General features: G+C 43.8%; 2 protein-coding genes across 6 annotated transcripts in view; one reads left to right on the top strand and one right to left on the bottom strand.

Annotated features, from left to right (window-relative positions):
* The window catches only part of PALM3 (paralemmin 3), an 81,451-nt gene extending 67,750 nt beyond the window's left edge, over nt 1-13,701 (bottom strand). The window contains exons 1-2 of one of the 2 annotated variants that reach the window (XM_033923942.1): nt 13,643-13,701; nt 6,300-6,403 (exon numbers count right to left, since the gene is read on the bottom strand). In XM_033923942.1, coding sequence (XP_033779833.1) covers nt 6,300-6,401 — 102 coding nt within the window. In that variant the 5' untranslated portion in view covers nt 6,402-6,403; nt 13,643-13,701. Of the gene's footprint in view, nt 1-6,299; nt 6,404-13,642 lie in introns of those variants that run through there. The other variant, XM_033923943.1, reaches the window with a different exon arrangement.
* The window catches only part of MISP3 (MISP family member 3), a 45,839-nt gene extending 27,084 nt beyond the window's left edge, over nt 1-18,755 (top strand). For all 4 annotated transcript variants that reach the window (XM_033923949.1, XM_033923947.1, XM_033923946.1 and 1 more), the window contains 6 exons: nt 12,374-12,475; nt 13,071-13,142; nt 13,660-13,756; nt 16,976-17,163; nt 17,787-17,892; nt 18,190-18,755. In XM_033923949.1, coding sequence (XP_033779840.1) covers nt 12,374-12,475; nt 13,071-13,142; nt 13,660-13,756; nt 16,976-17,163; nt 17,787-17,892; nt 18,190-18,356 — 732 coding nt within the window. In that variant the 3' untranslated portion in view covers nt 18,357-18,755. The remainder of the gene's footprint in view (nt 1-12,373; nt 12,476-13,070; nt 13,143-13,659; nt 13,757-16,975; nt 17,164-17,786; nt 17,893-18,189) is intronic.
* Nucleotides 18,756-19,283: the final 528 nt, after the last annotated feature.

A 19,283-nucleotide genomic window follows, 5' to 3' on the forward strand; every position in this document is an offset into this window, starting at 1 on the left:
GGCTCTTCTTTGAACCTTTTCTAGCGCCACTATATCTTTCTTAAGATAAGACCAGAACTGAAAGCAATACTCCAGGTGAGGTCCCACCATGAAGCAATACAGAGGCATTATAACATTCTTAGTCTTGTTAACCATACCTTTTAAAATAATTCCTAGCATCTTGTTTGCTTTTTGCCCCCCACCACATATTGGGTGGAAGGTTTAATCGTATTGTGTACAATAACACCCAGATCCTTTTCTTGGGCGCTAATCTCCAAGGTGGACCCTAGCATCCAGTAACTGTGATTCGGGTAATTCTTCCCAATGTACATCACTTTGCATTTGTCCACATTAAATTTATCTGCCACTTGGATATCCAGTCTTCCAATTTCCTAAGGTCTGCCTGTAATTTTTCACAATCTGCATGTGTTTTAACAACTTTGAATCGTTTAGTGTCATCTGCAAATTTAAATCACCTCACGCGTTGTTGCAATTTCCATATCATTTTTAAATAAATTAAATAGCACCAGTCCCAATACAGATCCCTGCAGTACTCCACTGTTTACTCTCCTCCATTGAGAAAAAATGACCATTTAACCTTACCCTCTGTTTTCTATCCGATAACCAATTCCTAATCCACTATCCCATGACTCTTTAATTTTCTCAGGAGACTCTCATGAGGAACTTTATCAAAAGCTTTCTGAAAATCTCGATACACTACATCAACCAGCTCACCTTTATCCACATATTTATTGACACCTTCACAAAAGTAAAGCAAGTTGGTGATGCAAGATCTCCCTCAGCTGAACTCATGCTGACTCTGTCTCATTAAATCATGTTTGTCTACATGTTCCACAATTTAATTTTTTAATAATTGTTTCCACCATTTTGCCCGGCACTGAAGTCAGGCTTACCGGTCTATAATTTCCCGGATCTTCCCTGGAACCCTTTTTAAAAATTGGCATAACATTCACTTCAGGTACTACAGATGGTTTTAGCGACAGCAGGTCAGCAATTTCATGTTTGAGTTCTTTTTGGACCCTGAGATGTATACCATCCGATCCAGGTGATTTATCACTTTTTAACTTGTTGATTTGGCTTAGTACATCTTCCAGAGGAGGAGGTATGGGCACTTGCCATCCTTTAGTGCTGCCACCCTGAACCAGAGGTTAAGCCAGCCCTGGTGTGAAGGCATTATGATGTATAGAAAATCTGCCCTACTAAACCAATATTAACTTCACAGTGACAACTCTGCCTGTGGAAAAACAGGCAATTCAAATACTGTACTGCAACATGCCCAAGAGCAGTGGTCCCCATCCTTTTTTGCACCATGGACTGGTTTAATGCAAAACAATTGGGGAGGGGAGGGATTCAAATGCATAATCAATAAAGTGCATATAATATATAATTTAATTATTACTTATATAATGGAAATGTAATTATTACATTTTATATTATGCACTTTATTGATATTATTATTACATTGTAATATATACAATATATTAATACAACTCACCATAATGCAGAATCAGTGGGAGCCCTGAGCTTGATTCTCTGCAACTAGACAATCTCATCTGGGCTTACCAAAACAAAAACCCAACTGCGACTGAGATAAGTGCGGGAAAGAGGCACGGACAGAAGTGGTCACTTTTTAAAATAAAATACCTTGCAAACTAATGTAAAAAAAAAAAAAAAATGTTATTCGTTCTGTGTGGCCTGGTTTGACACAGCCCACAGCCTGGTGGCTAGGGACCCCTGTCCTAGAGCACGGATATACCTCCTGTTGGGAAGCACAGCCAAACTGGACTGCTATTGATCACTGCACAAGAACTATACGCTAACAAAATATGTGACACATACAAAACACAGAGACCCTCACCACACACAGAACAAGCTGGAAACTACACACTAGCACAGTGGTCTCAAACTCAAACCCTTGGCAGGGCCACATTTTGGATTTGTAGGTACTTGGAGGGCCATAGCAAAAAAATAGTTAATGTCTTATTAAAGACATGACAACTTTGCATGAGGTAAGTACCTACAAATCCAAAATGTGGATTATCTGAAATTATCAGAAGCGATTAAGGAAATATTATAAATCTTTCCTTAATTGCTCCTGATCATTTCAGCTATACACAGCTGAAAGCAGTGCAACATGCGGAAAGTGAAAAACTATCAAAGTATCAACTATTTTTAGGCCCTCGGTATTATAACGAATGATTCTTTATGAAAGCTTATGCCTTAAGTGTCCGGTGGTTGCATCCGTAACCGCTTTCAGCTCTCACCTCCTCCAGCATCGGACACACGCACAAGCTGCACTGCCTCCAATGGTTACCTTACATTCTGGAACGTTGCCCGCCTCACTGCTGTAACCTCACGCAAGCGCTTTCCTGCATCTGTACGTGATTGTCCTCTCTACTCCACCTCACAATCGCGTACAGACGCAGGAAAGTGCTTGTGTGAGGTTACAGCAGTGAGGCGGGCAATGCTCCAGAACATGACTGCCGGACACTTATTAAGGCACAAGTTTTCTATAAAGAATCATTCTTTATAATACCGAGGGCCTCAAAATAGTACCTGGCGGGCCGCGAGTTTGAGACCATTGCACTAGCACAATCCCACCTGATTTCAGTCAGAAATGCCAAACACAGACAGACTCTCACCAGATAGAGAGGACCATATACCTCCTCCCTCACATGCTGCCACTGTGGGTCCCACCCAGAGTTTCTACCACACTCTGATAAGTCACTAACCAAAGGTGAGAGAGAGACTAACAGATTTCGTGACTCTTCAGCTTTACCCTCCACTATTCACAGACTTTTAATACCACTTGCAACTAGTTTTCATCTAAGCAGGGAGCAGTGAGAGAGAATTGCTACAAAATAGGATAGGGATCAGACCAAAGGTATTTCAAGTCTCTTTCTATCTGCAATAGCAGACTGTTTGGGTCATAGTGCTTGATCTATCTTTTGTGGAAGAGGAAGAAAAGAGGAAGCACAGAAAGTTTCCTCCTCCAAGGTTACTACTTCTACTAATCATTCTATAGTGCTGCCATGGTACACCCCCACCTGGAATACTGCATCCAGCACTGGTCGTCATACTTGAAGAAGGACACGATACTACTCGAAAGGGTCCAGAGAAGAGCAACTAAAATGGTTAAGGGGCTGGAGGAGTTGCCGTACAGTGAGAGATTAGAGAAACTGGGCCTCTTCTCCCTTGAAAAGAGGAGACTGAGAGGGAACATGATCGAGACATTCAAGATATTGAAAGGAGTAGACTTAATAGAGACAGATTGTTCACCCTCTCCAAGGTGGAGATAACGAGAGGGAACTCGCTAAAGTTAGAAGGGGATAGATTCCGTACAAACATAGAAAACTGGAACGCTCTTCCGGAGGCTTTTATAGGGGAAAACACCATCCAGGGATTCAAGACAAAGTTAGACAAGTTTCTGCTGAACCAGAACGTATGCAGGTAAGGCTAGTCTCGGGGCACTGGTCTTTGACCTAAGGGCCACCACGTGAGCGGACTGGTGGTCACGATGGACCACTGGTCTGACCCAGCAGCGGCAATTCTTATGTTTTTATGAACATACACAGTGCTGTACATCAAAACACAGAAGAGACAGTCCCTGTTCAAAAGAGCTTACAATCTAGTCAAGACAGATAAACTGGACAAGAAGGTGCTCAGATGGGGGAATGATAAGACAGATAAAAGATAGATAGTACTACTGCTTCTTGCTCCTTTGATAAGACAAAAGATTGAGGCATCCTGTACCTTTGTTTTAATCTCACTCAGAGCAGAGATCTGCAAGTGCCTCCACTTCTTTCCTGCACCCTCCCTTTGCCCCACCCAGGACAGAGGGGAAGGGTCAAACAGGGCCTGTATTAGCAGATGCAAATAAAGAAAATTGCCCTGTGTCCCAGAGAGCAGTTAGTCAGATATGGATTGCTGACCACTCCAGCACCGATTTCAATAGGCAGGGTCAGACATTGCAAATCCCACACTGTCAAAACCAGGAATGGTCAAAACGTCTTCAGCCTGGAACTGGGTAATTTGGCATCTTGGGGAGGGGGGGGGGCAAGCCTGCTATAGGTTAAGAAGACAGGGACTGCCAGTAGGCTTTGGTGCCCCTCCTAAATGTTTGCTCTGGGCCCCTAATGTCTAACCACAATCCTAGGTCTGCCCGTCAGTCATCGCCGCTGCTTTAGGAGGCCCTGAAGGTCTCTGAGATGCTTATTATCTACTTCATCATTCCGGGCCTGGTGTTCTCTGCCTGGAGCTGTCTCCCACAACAACTGCAGGAAATTTGGCTTGGTGATTACATGTCTTGAGGGCTTATATTGGAATTCCAGAGGGTTTAGCCTCTCATAAGTGAAGTTAGTGAAGATGAGGAGGATGTGATGCGCTCCTCGAGTGAGTACAAATTGCAGCTATACTCACTCGAGGAGCGCAGAGAGAGGGGGGACATGATCAAGACGTTCAAGTATCTCTCGGGCCGCATAGAGACGGAGGAAGATATCTTCCTCTTCAAGGGTCCCAAGACAACAAGAGGGCATCCGTGGAAAATTAGGGGAGGGAAACTACGAGCTGACACCAGGAAATTCTTTTTCACAGAAAGGGTGGTTGATCGCTGGAATAGTCTTCCACTACATGTGATCGAGGCCAGCAGCGTGCCTGATTTTAAGGCCAGATGGGATCGTCACGTGGGATCTATTCACAGGGCAAAGGAAGAGGAAGGATCTATTCACAGGGCAATGGTAGGGGAGGGACATTAGGGTGGGCAGACTGGATGGGCCTTGGCCCTTATCTGCCATCTATTTCTATGTTTCTATTGGACCAGAATGAAACCTGGATCTATAAACAGACTGAAATTTCATTTATAACTTGTTTATGTTCTTTTCTTTTCTGCTTGATATTGTATGTATATTTACTTCCTACTCTACCCATGACTTCATTCTTCTTGGATTTTCTAGGTTCCTTGTTAACAATGTTTTGAAGTTTCTCTGGGGTGTCTTCCTCCTCCTTTCTATTTATCTTTTTATATAAGTGATGTTTTTCTCTTAGGCACTTTAGTTTAGATTATGAACCCATTTGGGACAGTGAGGGTAGTTCAATGTGCATAATGTATTAGTTTTGTAAACCATTTAATACTCTTGTACGAGCGGTATATCAAATGCAATACATGACCCTGGACTGTCACGTCATGACATTGGCTCTAGCAGGGCTGGGTCAGATCTGCTGTCACACCATGAGAGCAGATTCCAGGATCATTGTACCAGGCACAAACTGACCCTTAGGCTGCTGTGTCTGAAGGGCTTTCCAAGCAGGGTAATGTTAGCAGTCCTGACCCTACCCTCTATTAGCTAGTCTCTGGGGTCCTCGCCCTCATTATCACGTCTTTATAGGGACGGCTGTGTGTGTCACAGGGTATGATCTATGTGTCTGAAATTTCTTTCAAGAGTCCAGCCCAGGATCAGGTGTGCCATCCTACATGGTACACAGTGCCTGCCCTTCTAAAGTATGTGATATCTTGCCCAGGCTGCTATAAAATACATTTCTTTATAACCTCAGACGTAAAACAGAGAGAGAGAAAGAGATGCACTCACAAGCACAGAGCGAGCTAAAGGAAAGTCTCATGTCACCAGCCTGAAGCCTTCATCCACAGCCCAGGCAGTGCTCTTCATATGGATTTATGCAAGTTAGATTCAGGTATGGCAGATATTTCCCTGACTCCAAAGAGACCTATCTACTAACTCCCAGTGAAATACCGTATTTGTGCAGGATTTGTTAACCTGGGGAAGCTCAGTGAATCCCATGGATGTTTTCTTTACATTGCTGCAGCTGGAGTTGCTGTGTATTCCCAAACACAGCATTGCAGAGGCAGAAGGTCACAAGTTGGAGCTATTGAGGTTGAAAAAACCTGCCCCCACCTCTGAACCCTTAAGAAAACAAATGCATCCCCCCCCCTCCCAGCTTGATGGGGTGCCCCACTGGAGCCATCTACTACCTTCGATAAAAAGTCACATCCTCCTCCCCCAATCCATATGAAAAATATTGGGTTCTCTTGCCCAATTCACTGGAGATCCCTGAGTCTCCCAGAGGCCACATCTTTAAAATGGTCCTTTCAAGCCTCTAGCAGCAAACCTGTGATATTGCACTAGGGGGGGGAGGGGGGGTCAAGCCACTACATTAAGGGAACGGATCCACATTTAACAGCTTAACCCCCAGCAGTAAGAATCTGAGGATAGCGGACAATTTTGTTAGCACAATGGCCCTGTGCAGGCCTAGTTTAATTTCCCAAATCCTCTCATCCTACTTACCACATCCTCCCTGTATAGATTCCATCTCTTCTCATAGACTCCACTCACAGGAGCCAACTTTTCAAAATGACTGGGGGTGCTCAACTTAGCATACATTCCCATATCTGTAAAAAGGAAAATAAAAGGCAGGGTCATGGGCACAACTGGCCAGGCCATATTTAGATGTAGAGCACAGCAGGAAGTACACACCCTGGAAAGACTGATGGCTAAAAGAGGTTGGGAAGCACTGAAGGTCCCACCAGTCTCTCTTCCTCCCCAACCTCACCTCATCCAAACCAATGTAATCCACCTCCCTTTTTTTCTCCCTATTATAGAACTTTTTCAGACTTGGCATCACATACAACCAGATCTCCCTCTGCTCTCTTTGAAGAGTAGTTAACCTCTGGAACTTGTTAACAAAGGATGTGGTAACAGTGGATAGTGTACATAGGTTTTAAAAAGGTTTGCTATTGGAAAAGTCCAGTTTGCTATTGAGACACGCATGGGGGAAGCCAATGCTTGCTCTGCGATCAGTAGCATGGAATATTGCTACTATTTGGATTTCAGCCTGGTACTTGTGACTTAGATTCGCCACTGTGGAAATGGGATATTGGGCTAGATGGACCATTGGTCTGATCCAGTATGGCTATTCTTATGTAACTTGTATATCCTGGTGACTATAGGGCTGGAGAATGGCAAAAAACCAGCTACCCCCTCCCCCTTGACCCAGCCCAACTAGCACAGAAACCTAGTCTTATGTCTGTAGTTTTGTCTTATATTCTCCGTCTTTCCTTCTTCTTGGTCTTCTTATTTGCTACGGTGGGCTCCGTCTCTGGCAGTGTTCAAGGCCTGTTTAAAAGCCCACCTCTTGAAGTGCTTTTGATTCCCAACTCCTCTCACCTTGGCTTCCGCATTACCTATCCTCTATGTCATGTTTGTCTGTCCAAGTTAAACTGTAAGCTCTTCCGAGAAGGGACCATCTATAAATGTCAAAATATACAGTGCTGCATACACCTTTCAGCGCTATATAGAAACATAATGGCAGATAAAAGCCAAATGGCCCATCTAGTCTGCCCATCAGCAATAACCATCATCTCTTTCTGATAAATCCCACTTGCCTATCCTAGGCCCTCTTGAATTCAGATACAGTCTCTGTTTCCACCACATCTTCCGGGAGACTGTTCCACACATCTACCACCCTTTCCGTAAAAAAGTATTTCATTAGATTACATCGGAGCCTATCACCTCTTAACTTCGTCCTTTGCCCTCTCAGTTTTCTTTCAAATGAAAGACTCGACTCATGCACATTTATATTACGTAGGTAGTTAAACGTCTCTATCATATCTCCCCTCTCCTACCTTTCCTCCAAAGTATACAGATTGAGATCTTTAAGTCTGTCCCCATACGCCTTATCACGAAGACCACACACCATTTTAGTAGCCTTCCTCTGGACAGACTCCATCATTTTTATATCTTTTTGAAGGTGTGGTCTCCAGAATTGTACGCAATATTCTAAATGAGGTCTCACCAGAGTCTTATACAGAGGCATCAATACCTACTTTTTCCTACTGGCCATACCTCTCCCTATGCAACCTAGCATCTTTCTAGCTTTTGCCGTCACCTTTTCAACCTGTTTGGCCACCTTAAGATCATCACATGCAATCACAACCAAGTCCCGCTCTTCTGTTGTGTACATAAGTTCGTCCCCCCTAAACCGTATCGTTCCCTTGGGTTTTTGCAGCCCAAATGCATCACCTTGCATTTCTTAGCATTAAATTTTAGCTGCCAAATTTAGACCATTCTTCAAGCTTTGCCAGGTCTTTCTTCAGGTTATTCACACCATCCAGAATGCCTACTCTATTGCAGATTTTTGTATCATCTGCAAAGAGATAAATCTTATCCGACAACCCTTCAGCAATATTGTTTATAAAATTTTAAAAAAGAACAGGCCCAAAAACAGAACCTTGAGGCACACCACATTCCTTTCCTCAGCGCGAGCTCAATTGATCACTATCCTCTATCACTTTGGGACCCATCAGTTTATTTATTAGACGTCTTTGTGGAACACTGTCAAAGGCTTTGCTAAAATCTAAATACACCACATCTAGCGCACATCCTCTATCTAATTCTCTGGTCATCCAGTCAAATAAATTGATCAGAACTGTCTGACAAGATCTGCCTCTAGTAAATCCATGTTGTTTCAGGTCCTCTAAGCCACTGGATTCCAGAAACATTACTATTCTCGGTTTTAAAAATGTTTCCTTTAATTTACTTACCACAGAAGTCAGACTTACCGGCCTGTAATTCCCTACTTCTTCCTTACTTCCACTTTTGTGGAGAGGGACCACATCTGCCCTTCTCCAGTCCTCCGGTACCACTCCCGACTCTAGAGACTCGTTGTAAAGGTCGGTCAGCGGAGCTACCAGAACTTCCTTAAGTTCCTTCAGCACCCTCAGATGTACACCATCCGGCCCCATCGTTTTGTCTACCTTTATTTTAGCTATATCCTCACAAACACAACCCTCTGAAAAAAATCAATCAGGATCTATTACTCCTCCATCCCTATTCACGTTTGTCTTCTGCGGTCCTGTTCCCGGTGCTTCAACCGTGAACACAGAACAGAAATATTTGTTGAGCAATTCAGCCTTTTCTTTATCAGCTTCTACATATTCCTCCCCTTCACCTTTAAGTCTCACAATGCCACTTTTGCACGTCTTCCTATCACTAATATATCTAAAAAAAGGTCTTGTCTCCCTGTTTTACCATGTCAGGTATTTTTTCTTCCATTTGCATCTTTGCTTTCCTGACTACACGATCAGCCTCTTTTAACTTTTCCAGATATTTTTGCCTGTCCTCCTCTTTCTGCGATCTTCTGTAGTTTATGAAAGCTAACCTCTTATTCCTTACCTTCTCAGCTACTACTTTTGAGAACCAAAGCGGCCTTCTTTTCCTCTTAGTTTTACTTACTTGCCTCACAAAAAGGTTTGTCGGCCTTATAATCGCTCCTTTCAGTTTTGCCCATCGCATTTTCACTCCTTCCAGACGTTCACGCCCAGACAACAATTCCTTGACATGAACCCCCATACGAATAAAGTTAGTTTTTTTAAAGTCTAGAACCTTTGCTTTTGAATGAGCCCTCTCTATACCCATCTTAATATTAAACCGTACCATGCAGTGATCACTGGATGCCAGATGATCACCCACTGTAACATCAGAAACACTTTCCCTGTTTGTAAGCACTAAGTCCCGCGTGGGTTCCATTACCAACTGCCGGAACAGTTCTCCTTGTATAGAATCCAGGATCTCCCTATTTCTAGAAGACCCCGCAATAGGGATACCCCAATCAACATCCAGCAAGTTAAAATCACCTATTAGCAAGACTTCCCCTTTTTTAGATATATTCTTAATGTCTACTATTAAATCTCTATCTACTTCTTCCGTCTGTGAAGGAGGCCTGTATATCACACCAATGTAAATATATTCACCATTCCCGCTTTCCAAATTGATCCACAGTGCCTCTTCTTTGCCCTGCAGATCCTGCAATTGTGTGGCTTTAAGTGGTGATAAGTAGTAATAGTAGTAGCTTCCTCTTGGCCTTTATTTTCTTTTTTATTCTTTTAATTTCTCTTTACTCCTTGTGTTTGACTCTCTCGACCTTCTCTCAACTCACTTTCTTCCAGTATCAACCCTCATGACAATTCTCACCCTCATGTCTCTTTCCTCCATCATGACCTCAGCTCCTCTTTTCACAATCCTACAAAGATATACTCCATCTCTTTCTTCTGTATCTTGTGTCCCCTCTGCCTGGTCTTCTTCCTTTCTCCGAAATCATGCCTCCTTCTCCCAGCTACCCTTCTCTCATCAAAGCCCATGCTCTTTCCCTGAGGGTCTAGGACGATTCAACGCAGCTGAATCAGCCACAATGATGCATCCTACACCCTAGCAAGGAACGGGACGATTCATGTATTTTTTTTTTTTTGGGGGGGGAAACAATGCTCACCCCCGAATCAAATCTTCAGCCCCACTGTCTCCCCAGCCAGGATTGGAGCCCGGAACCCTGCAGAAGATGAGCCTGGGTCCCCTATGGCTATGCCACTGTATAGTGATACAGATCTGGTCTGTGTTGCCCCTTCCACTCCCCAGGCATGATAAATGGGCTTGTGATAGCGATAAAACTGTGCTATGCATTAGCTGGGCCCAACTGACATGTTACCCATTCCAAAATGAGGACTTTGAGGCCATTCCTGGATTTCTGCCAACCTCATCCTGGTGCATTAGGGGACCTAGGGTTATCAGATGTCCAGAAAACCCCAGACATGTGCTCTTTTTAGAGGACTGTCTGTGCTCCTGAACACTTTTCAAAACCAGGCATTTGTCCGAGTTTTGGAAAGCCCCGACATGCTCCATCTACATCTGGAGGGCATTTGAGGATGCGTGGATGACGTCACACACATTCATTCATGCATGCTCCAGGCGTGGTCAGAGCTTGTGGGGGAAGGAGAGGAGGTTTGTCATGGCGGGGCTAAAGGCTGAACTGGAATGGGATGGGACGAAGCTGAAAGCAGAACAAGGTGGGGCCATACGGCCCAAAAAATGATAACCCTAATGGGACATGCATCACTGTTTTCAATGGACTCCAAATACTACATTGGCAAAAAGTCTCCCTCATGGAATGGGTAACGTGGAAGCTCAGTGCCTTCATTCTGCAATGCCACTGCCAGGACTGTCTTAACGCTTCCTCAGAGAGTGATCCAGTCTGGGAGTTGTAGTTCCAGCCACGCCCCCCACACGCACCAAACAAAAGCTGCAGCGGGAAGAAGTTTCCTAGCCTCGCCCCGGGACAGACAACCCCAATATGGCGGCGACCCCAATCCGCAGCCTTCTGCAAACGTGACGAAGAGACGTCGTTCTTACGTTACGTGAGGAGCGAGGCCAGTGGCTCACGTCATGCTTCTTCTTCCGGGTCAGGACTGGCAGGGACAGGGAGGCGCACAATGTGGCTGAGGGTACTAGTGAGTATAGGGAGGAACGAGGACGGTTTACCCCAGGGGTACAACCAATCCTTAACCCCTTCTACCCCTGGGGCGGGAGAAAATCTTTAGCCTAATATAATAACAACAGTAATATTTATAGTAGTAGGAAGAAGGTGTATGCAGTTCTGTACAAGATTTGTAAATACTGTGATAAGACGATGCAACAGAAAGTAAATACATTTGCCCAAGGTCACTAGGAGAGTCAGCAATGGTTTGTGTCATGGTTATTTGGGCCACTCTTTTCTCAGGGATGAGAGAGAGAGAGCACAGGCAACCACCAGTAAAGGCCATTGGAAGGGGTGAGCTAGCAGAGTGAGGTTTGTGAATCTGCAAGCATATGAGTGCTAGTGGGAAGGAGGCAGGGAAAACAACCCTTGTCCTTGGGTCACTTCAGTGACTTGGGGCTAGATTCAGTAACTTGCCCAATCGTGTGCGATCCATGGCAGGCTGACAAATTCTCAACACGTCCTCATGCAAATGGGGGCAATCGGAAACATGCCCCCCACTGACCACACAGATCGCTGGAGAGCGATCCTGACACATGCGCAGACCATCTTCTTTGCCTGTAGATGGTCTGCGCATGCTCACCGTGAAGGAAGAGCTGGAAACTTTTTTTAATACAGAGCTGTAAGCTTTTGCAAGCCCGTGGTTTTAACCCGCAGATTGAAAGTGGGGCTGCACCATGAGTTAAAATCACGGAGTCGGGGCAGAGAGCAGGGCGGCAAGAGCAGAAGAATCAGGGCAGAGAGCAGGGTTTTTGCATAAGTGACTGGTCCTCAGCAGTCGCTTGTTTTTGGATCGGCCAGACCAGTCGGTATTCCTGAAATTGTTTTGTGAATCGCGTCCTTCCTACTTTGCATGCCATTCTCTCTCATTTGCATGTATGGATCAGATCGGAGGATGATTGGCACAGAGGTTAGTGAATCGGGTTGGTACACGATCGCAAACACGATTGGTGGGCTTAGTGAATCTAGCCCTTGGTTATTTTTTTACCTCTCCCCCTCAGGGACAAGAGGGGCTCATAGAGCTTGAATCTAAATGAATTTGTGATATTCTTTTCAGAAGACTTTCCTGCAGAGGAGCCATTCAGTGACAGCATACAAGAGTTTCCACCAGACCTGCCTCTCTTATAGCCCACTCATCCCCATCGTGGTGGAGCAGACGGTAAGGGGGTGGAGGGAATTTGTTACTGTAGAATCTGTACAGCTGAGTGCTGTTAAAGCATTGCCCTAATAACCCGTGCAGAAGGTAAATCCAGTCCAGAGACTTTGTCCGAGCACTGAGGGAAGAGGTGGTCTTTATATGAGGGATCTTCAAAAGATTTACACACTATTTATTAAATATCTCAAAAGCAAATTACATCACTTTTCCACATAATCACCCTGTTTTGTGATACATTTTTCCCAGTGTCCTACTAACTTCTTAATGCCCTCTCACCACTTCTCCCACCCCAATTATTTTTCACAAAAATATGAAAGTGCGGAAACTTTTTGAAGAACCCTCATAGCTACTCTCTGCTAATGTCTCACTGCACAGGGCTGCAAATAGTTGTGGCTTTATCCTGGTGTCGGGCACAGGAGATAACTCCAGAACTTGAACAATCCACAGATCAGTGCATTGTGCTGTAAGTTCAGTACAGAGCTGGGGTCTGATTCTTCCCTTGTGTTGTAAGAACTGGTTCAGGGTCTGGGGTCTGACCATTCCCTTGTGGTATAGACAGTATGACTTGCATTCATATATACACATTTCTTTGTTTCAGGGTCGAGGAGAAAGAGCCTATGATATCTATTCAAGGTTGCTGAGGGAGCGTATTGTGTGTGTCATGGGTCCGGTAAGTTTTGCAGCTAATCATTTTGACAGAAGGTGGTTCAGTATGTAGTTTCCAAATCTGCAGCTTCCTGGGGTGGTGTGATGGTGTCGGAATCCCTTGGTTCAGGAAGCTTTTGACAGGAATATGCTTGTCTCAATACGAGGATACTTGAGACAACAGCTTGCATTTGTAGAGTACCTCTGTGTGAATGTTGTGTATGTGATGAACTATTTTCTCCTGTGATCCACTTTCTCCCTTCATCCCTACCTGTCTTGTGTTGATACCATTGCATGTGTAATTAGAGGATCTTGTGTAAACATGTGTGTAATTACAGAGATCTATCTCATGTAAATATGTTGCATGTGTGATTGCAGAGGATTTCACATCTATAATTACAGATGATCTTATGTTAATTGTGTTATGCTCCCATGTAAGTATTGTGAAAAGCTAGGCAGCATGTTACAGCTGCTGAAGGGGACTGATAAGCTGTGATTTGAATACTGTTAATTGTGTTCTCTTACCTCCTCACTGCCTGCAGATTGATGACACGGTCGCAAGTCTGGTCATTGCGCAACTGCTCTTCCTTCAGTCTGAAAGCAACAAGAAATCCATTCACATGTACATCAACAGCCCAGGTGGGCACCTGCTTGCTGCAAGCCTGCTTTGCCTAATGAATATGCAAAAGACAGATTTGCATGGGATGGGTCTCCAGCTATGTTCCAAGCTGAGCACATAAGCAATTGCTCATATTTTAGGAGCGTTGCTCATAAAAATACTTGCAAATTTGAAAAACTTGTTGCTCATCTGAAAAAAATTTGCATGAACCTGGCCAATCCTCCTCAAACTGCTATAATATAATGCAGCATATACATCTGCAATTCCTTATATTGTAAATTGCCTTGAACCATTTAGACATAGTGCAACTCAGAAATACTGAATTCGATTAGATTAGAATCCTTAAGAGAGAGACTTGGTCTCCAGTACATGCAAATTTATCTTCTGCATATTCATTGTAGCCATCCTGAAAACCCAACTGGCTAGGTGTGCTCCAGGACAGTCAAGAAGCAGTAGTTTCTTAGTCATCTCTCCCAGTCCTTGAGGGCCATCTATGGGTCAGATTTTCAGGATATCTCTAAAGAATGTGTATGAGGGAGATTTGGCCTGCTAACTACCTCCACTGTATGCAAATATCCCTCATGCATGTTCATTAGAGGTATCCTGAAAACCTAATCTGTTTGTAGCCCTGAAGAACTAGGAGTAAAGACCAAGGCACTCATTTCTAATGCCTCCTATTGGGAGAGATACTGCAGAAACTATGAGCTCATCCATAGCTGGCACTCTAGCACCATTCCCTAGAGTGCTGCTAGGAGAGAGTGGAATTCCAGGATCTGTGAGCTCCCTACACACAGAGATCCTACATGCCTGTCCCACATGAAACGAACAGGATCCGTTTCTAGGCCCCGAAATCGTTCTGCAAACATTCTATAATCTACAGGATCCGTTTCTCCACACTTTCTTGAATTCAAACTGTCTTTGTCTCTACCACTTCTACTGGGAGATTAATAATAACTTTATTCTTGTATACCGCCCACCCATAGAAGATCTGGGCAGTTCACACAGAACTGGACAATCAGTGAAATATACAAGTTAAGAACAATTATGTAATAAATTTTTCAAAAAATAACTTGCTCCACTTATTCGGCTATGCATCTACCACCCTTTCTGTAAAAAAGTATTTCCTTAGATTACCCCGGAGCCTATCACCTTTTAACTTCATCTCGTTTGCTCTCACTGGAATTTCCTTTCAGTTGAAAGAGACTCACTTCATGCATTTGTATGCCATGTAGGTATTTAACGTCTCTATCACATCTCCCCTCTCCCGCCTTTCCTCCAAAGTATACATATTGAGATCTTTGAGTCTGTCCCCAAATGCTTTACGATGTAGACCACTGACCATTTTAATAGCTTTCATTTGGTCCGACTCCATCCTGTTTATATATTTTTGAAGGTGCGGTCTCCAGAATTGTACACAATATTCTAAATGAGGTCTCACCAGAGTCTTATACAAGGGCATTGATACCTCCTTTTTCCTACTGGCCATTCCTCTCCCTATGCACTTGAGCATCCTTCTAGCTTTCACTGTCGCCTTTCCAACCTGTTTGGCCACCTTAAGATCATCACATGTCCAAGTCCTGCTTCTCTTTCATGCACAAAAGTTCTTCACTCCCTAAATTGTACTGTTCCTTTGGGTTTTTGCATCCAATCGCATGACCTTGCATTTCTTAGTGTTAAATCTTAGCTGCCAAATTTTGGATCATTCCTCAAGGTTCACTAAGTCCTTTCTCATGTTATTCACACCATCAGGGGTGTCTATTGCAGATTTTGATATTGTCCATATGGAGGCAAATCTTATCAGACAGTTCTTTAGTAATATCGCTTACAAAAATATTAAAAAGAACAGACCCAAGAACCAAACCTTGAGGCCCACCACTGGTAACATCCTTTTCCTCAGAGTGATCACCATTGACCACTAAGCTCTGTCGTTTTCCACTCAACCAGTTCCTGACCCAGTCTGTCATTTTAGGGCACTCAGTTTATTTATTAAACATCTTTGTGGACACTGTCAAAGGTGTTGCTAAAATCTAAATACACCGCATCTAGTGTTCTCCCTGTATTCAATTCTCTGGTCACCCACTCAAAGAAGTTGATCTGACAAGACCTGCCTCTAGTGAATCCATGTTGCCTCGGGTCCTATCATCCACTGGATTCCAGAAACATCTCTATTCTCTGTTTTAAAAGCATTTTCATTAATTTTCTTGCCAACTTGTAGTTCCCTTCTTTCTTACTTCCACTTTTGTGGAGAGGAATCACATCTGCCCTTCTCCAGTCCTCCTATACTACTCCCAATTCAAGAAAAGCATTGGAAGGTCAGCCAGCAGAGCCACCAGAACTTCCCTAAGTTCCTTCAGTACCCACGAATGTACATCATCTGGCCCCATCGATTTGTCCACCTTTGGTTTAGCTAGCTCCTCACAAATACAATCCTTTGAAAATTAATCAGGGTCCACCACACCTCCATCCCTATTTGTATTTGTCTTCTGTGGTCCTGTTCCTGCTGCATCAGCCATGAACACAGAACAGAAATATTTATTAAATAATTCAGACTTATCTTTATCAGCTTCTACATATTTCTCCCCTTCACCGTTGAGTCTCACTTTTAAACTTCTTCGTATCACTAATATATCTTTAAAAAAATATCTTGTCCCCCACCCCTGTTTTCCCATGTCTGCTATTCTCTACCATTTGCATCTTTGCTTTTCTGACTTCTCAACCAGCCTCTCTTAACTTTTCCAGATATTTTTGCCTATCTTTCCTCTTTCTGCAATCTTTTGTAGTTTATGAAAGCTTTCCTTACCTTCTCAGCTACTATTTTTGAGAACCAAAGTGGCCTTATTTTCCTTACAAAATGGCTTGGTGCTCGTAAAATAGTTCCTTTCAGTTTTGCCCACTGCCTTCCTACTTCTTACAAATGTTCCCATCCAGACAACAATTCCTTGACATAGTCCCCCATCTGAAGTTATTTTTTTTAAGTTTAGAACCTTCTCTTTCGAATGAGCCCTCTCTTCACCTGTCTTAATATTAAATCACTGGATACCAAATGATCACCCACTATAACATCAGAAACACTTTCCCCACTAAGTCCAAAAGGGCCTCACCCCTTGTGGATTCCATTATCAACTGTTGGAACATTTCTCCTTGTAGAAAATGTAAGATTTCTCTACTTCTAGGAGATCCTGCAATAGGTGAATTATTTTACAGTGAAGACATAAAAGTCTTGTCTTTTTTCTGTGCAGGTGGCTCAGTGACATCAGGGCTTGCAATTTATGACACGATGCAGTACATCTTGAACCCAATCTGCACATGGTGCGTGGGACAGGCAGCCAGCATGGGCTCCTTGCTGCTGGCGGCTGGCTCTGAAGGCATGAGGCATTCTTTGCCCAACTCTCGTATCATGATCCATCAGCCATCAGGTGGAGCGAGGGTGAGAGTTGACAGTATAACCCAAACAATCTACAATTGTTGGTGGGAAACATATAATATTTATTTATATACACTGTGTACAGTATGTATAACATGTTCCCCACTTATTCCAGCTCAGGAGCCTCTCCATCCCAGCCATACACTTTCATAGTAGCTGAGTCTCTTTCACAGAGTGTTCATAGCCCCTCTTCCTACTTCCTGGAGCTTTAAATCTAATCACAAATACAAGCACATGCTTCTCCCGCTCTCTGCACCCTGTGCTGCCCCCATAGCTTGGATTATCTGCACGGAGACACTTTTTTCCAATCAGCGACTCTGAAAATATTGAGCAGAGCTTCTAACAAAACTAATTTAATTACCATTTGCCAGTCCTCTTTAATACAGGCTTGAGGGTCCACAATCAGGCCAACTTTGTGTGGCAATCCCTGTCATCCATATTCATTCAAATATGTTGAAAATTTGGCTTACTTGTTGCCTTGAAGGGCTGGACTGCCTGCCACTTTAGCACTTTCTGAGCCAATTAACACTTTAACACCTGTGCTTTAGTTACTGTGGTAGGAAATTCACAAAATTGGCCTTGTGGGGTGGGCTTCCACTAGCGGCTGTTTGTGTGTCTCTCTGCAGGGTCAGGCCACAGACATCGCAATCCAGGCAGAGGAAATACTGAAACTTAAGAAGCAGATCAATGAAATCTACGCCAAACATACCAAGCAGCCCCTTTCTGTGATTGGTGAGTGTTTGGGGGGGGGGGGGGGGCTGCGGGTTGTCCAGGCTAATGTTCATGAGCCTCTTTCTGTGGGGATGGCGAGAGATGCAGAATACTCTCTGTGTTATGGGGTGAGCTGCAGCTGCCTAGTGCTTCTACTCACTGAACACTGCCTCTCGCAGCTTATTCTATGCTCCAGGGGAGAGGGATAATAAAAGGAGGCTGTGTGGCTCTTATCAGTGATTACAACTGTTCTAAAGAGACAGAGTCCCCTGCGGTTCACAGTATTTTCCTGGTTGACCTTCAGGCCTTTCTTTGCAGAGAATGTGATGGAGAGAGATCGCTATATGAGCCCGGTGGAAGCACAGGAGTTTGGCCTTCTGGATAAAGTTTTAGTACAACCCCCCCATGATGGTGAAGATGAACCAGAGCTGATCCAGAAGGAATCCACTTCAGTTCCACCTCCAATGCCAGAGAAACAGGACTAAATGCAGCAGAAGTTATGGAACTGGACTCTGCTGCACTTCAAAACACTGTCTTCCCCTCCAGTGACTGTTCTAGGGTTCCATTTTCTCTTGTTTGATTAAACTGCTTTACAAAACTAAAAAAAATGTTGCAACCTAATGGATGGCCACCTAATGACACAGAAAGATATAATACAAAAACTGTGGAGAATGAGAGAAAAGTTAATGTGGGCATAATGAACTCACGAGCAGAGAATGGAGTGCAGAGGCTTCAGGACTATTGGGGGGAAAGGAGAATTAATAAAGATTCATTTTGTAAAGAAAGCAAGGGGCCTCAGCCCTTCCATCTGAATAATTTTATTTGTATAAATCGTGAATAAAGCGTTTGGAAAAATTTTCCCTTATTGTTATCCTTTCAATGTTCCACACCTTCAAAAAGATATAAACAGTATGGAGCGGGCCAGAGGAAGGCTACTAAAATGGTTGGTGGTCTTCATTATAAGGTGTATGAGGCCAGACTTAAAGATCTCAATATGTAACATAAGAAGTACCTCTGCTGGGTCAGACCACAGGTCCATCATGCCCAGCAGTCTACTCGTGCGGCAGCCCAACAGATCCAGAACCTGTGTAGTAGTCATCTATACCCCTCTATCCCCTTTTCCTTCAGAAAATTGTCCAATTCCTTCTTAAACCCTAATACCATACTCTGTCCTATCACACCCTCTGGAAGCTCATTCCAGGTGTCCACCACCCATTGGATGAAGAAAAACTTCCTGGCATTGGTTCTGAATCTGTCCCCTCTTAATTTTTCAGAATGCCCTCTCGTTCTTGTAGTTTTCGAAAGTTTGAAGAACTTGTCCCTCTCTACTTTCTTTATGCCCTTCATGATCTTGTAAGTCTCTATCATATCCCCTCTAATTCTCCTCTTCCACAGGGAAAAGAGCCCCAGTT

This window comes from Geotrypetes seraphini, chromosome 16, assembly GCF_902459505.1.
Source record: "Geotrypetes seraphini chromosome 16, aGeoSer1.1, whole genome shotgun sequence".
Taxonomy (NCBI): Eukaryota; Metazoa; Chordata; class Amphibia; order Gymnophiona; family Dermophiidae; genus Geotrypetes; species Geotrypetes seraphini.